Source organism: Fistularia commersonii, chromosome 25 (assembly GCF_037954325.1).
Source record: "Fistularia commersonii isolate RoL2024-O1a breed Wild chromosome 25, RoL_Fcom_v1.0, whole genome shotgun sequence".
Taxonomy (NCBI): Eukaryota; Metazoa; Chordata; class Actinopteri; order Syngnathiformes; family Fistulariidae; genus Fistularia; species Fistularia commersonii.
Genome location: NC_141308.1, coordinates 10,635,001 through 10,636,487, shown reverse-complemented (window position 1 = coordinate 10,636,487; position 1,487 = coordinate 10,635,001). Strand labels below are relative to the sequence as shown.

General features: G+C 61.7%; 1 protein-coding gene across 1 annotated transcript in view; it reads left to right on the top strand.

Annotated features, from left to right (window-relative positions):
- Positions 1-1,487, top strand: part of gpr158b (G protein-coupled receptor 158b) — a 70,066-nt gene continuing 68,579 nt past the window's right edge. The window contains exon 1 of the mRNA XM_086172352.1: positions 1-1,316. Coding sequence (XP_086028478.1) covers positions 334-1,316 — 983 coding nt within the window. The 5' untranslated portion in view covers positions 1-333. The remainder of the gene's footprint in view (positions 1,317-1,487) is intronic.

Sequence of the window (1,487 nt, the reverse complement as noted above, 5' to 3'; positions counted from 1 at the left end):
TTGGGTGGGTGTGGGTGGGGGGTGGGGTGCTTCATTCTGGGGAGAGACGTGGACTTCGAGAACAATTTGCTCCTCGAAGCTCACATGGGTTTCTCTCCGCGGAGGAGTGGTTCCCCACGCGTGGAGCGACCGCGGAGGTAAAGAAAGTGCGTTTTTTTTGTTTTTTTTTGTTGTTTTTTTTTAGGTGGAGGGGGGGGGGGGGGCGAGGGAGGGAAAGAGAGAGAGCAAGGATGCACGGAGGAGTGGGAGATGTTTTGCGCTTCTTTCAACCGCCCGAGTCCACGGCCGTGCGCTCCGTGAGCCGGCTGTAAAACCTCCGCCGTGGGTTCGGTGATGCTCGCCGCGCCTCGCCGCGCGTCTCCGCGGCGCCGGGGAGAAACCATGGCTCTGCTCCCGCCGCCGCCGCCGCTGCTGCCGCCGCTGCTGCTGCTGCTGCTCCCGCTGCTCCTGCACGCCCGGCTCGTCCTGGGGTCAAACTACGGCTACGTGGAGTGGTCGGACAACGACCGGGACGAGAAGCACCCTCAGACCTTCAGCACCCAGAACATCAACAGGGACCCGCCCCTCCATCACCACCACCACCACCATCATCATCATCACCACCATCCGACGCTGTCCTCGCCGGCGGTCACCGAGCGCACGGTCGTGGCGCACAAGATCGAGGAGGACCTCCCGAGGGTGGTGACCGCTTTCCTCCACACGGGTGACTCCTCTGCGCTGAGGCAGGTGAACTGCTCCCGGAGGTACGAGCTGAGCAGCCTGCGCGGAGGCCTGCACGTCGCCTCCCACTACTCCCTGCACAGCATCCTGGACACGGTGGCGCACGCCACCAACTTCCTGAACATGATCCTGCAGGCCAACAGGTCCAGGGAGCACACCCTGCGCAGGGACATCCACTGGTACCACGCTCTGGTCCAGAGCATCCTGGACGGGGACCCCAAAATCCACAGGGCGGTGGTGATCTTCCACGTGGAGACGCCCGCGCCGCCGGGACCCCAGGTTTTTCTCCAGGCCACGAGGACCGAGAAGGAGGTGCTGCTGCAGGACCTCTCGGGCGCCCCGCACAGGTACCCCAAGGGCAGGGGCCCCGAGTCCGAGTGGTTCAACGAGTTCAGGGACGGGAGGAGGCCGTACGTGCACAGGCGGGCCCCGGACGCGTCCGACTCCAAGAGCGGGATTTACCTTTTGGACAAAAACCAGATCAAATGGTCGGCGCCGTACCTGGAGTGTGAGGACGGGGCCTTTGTGCCGTACTGGCTGCTCACCCTGTCAGCCGGCTTCTACGGCCTGAAGAGAAACTCCGCACCCGAGTTCAGGTGAGGCCGACCTTAAACTTATACCTCAGAAAATATACAAATTGCTTTTCCCACATCGGAGTGGTAAAAGTCAGCTATTAAGACCGGGAACCCGCGGCGAACACGAGAAGTTGAAATTGATCATTTTAATAATAACAAGGGGCCTTTCGCGTAAAATGTGCGAGCAGATGG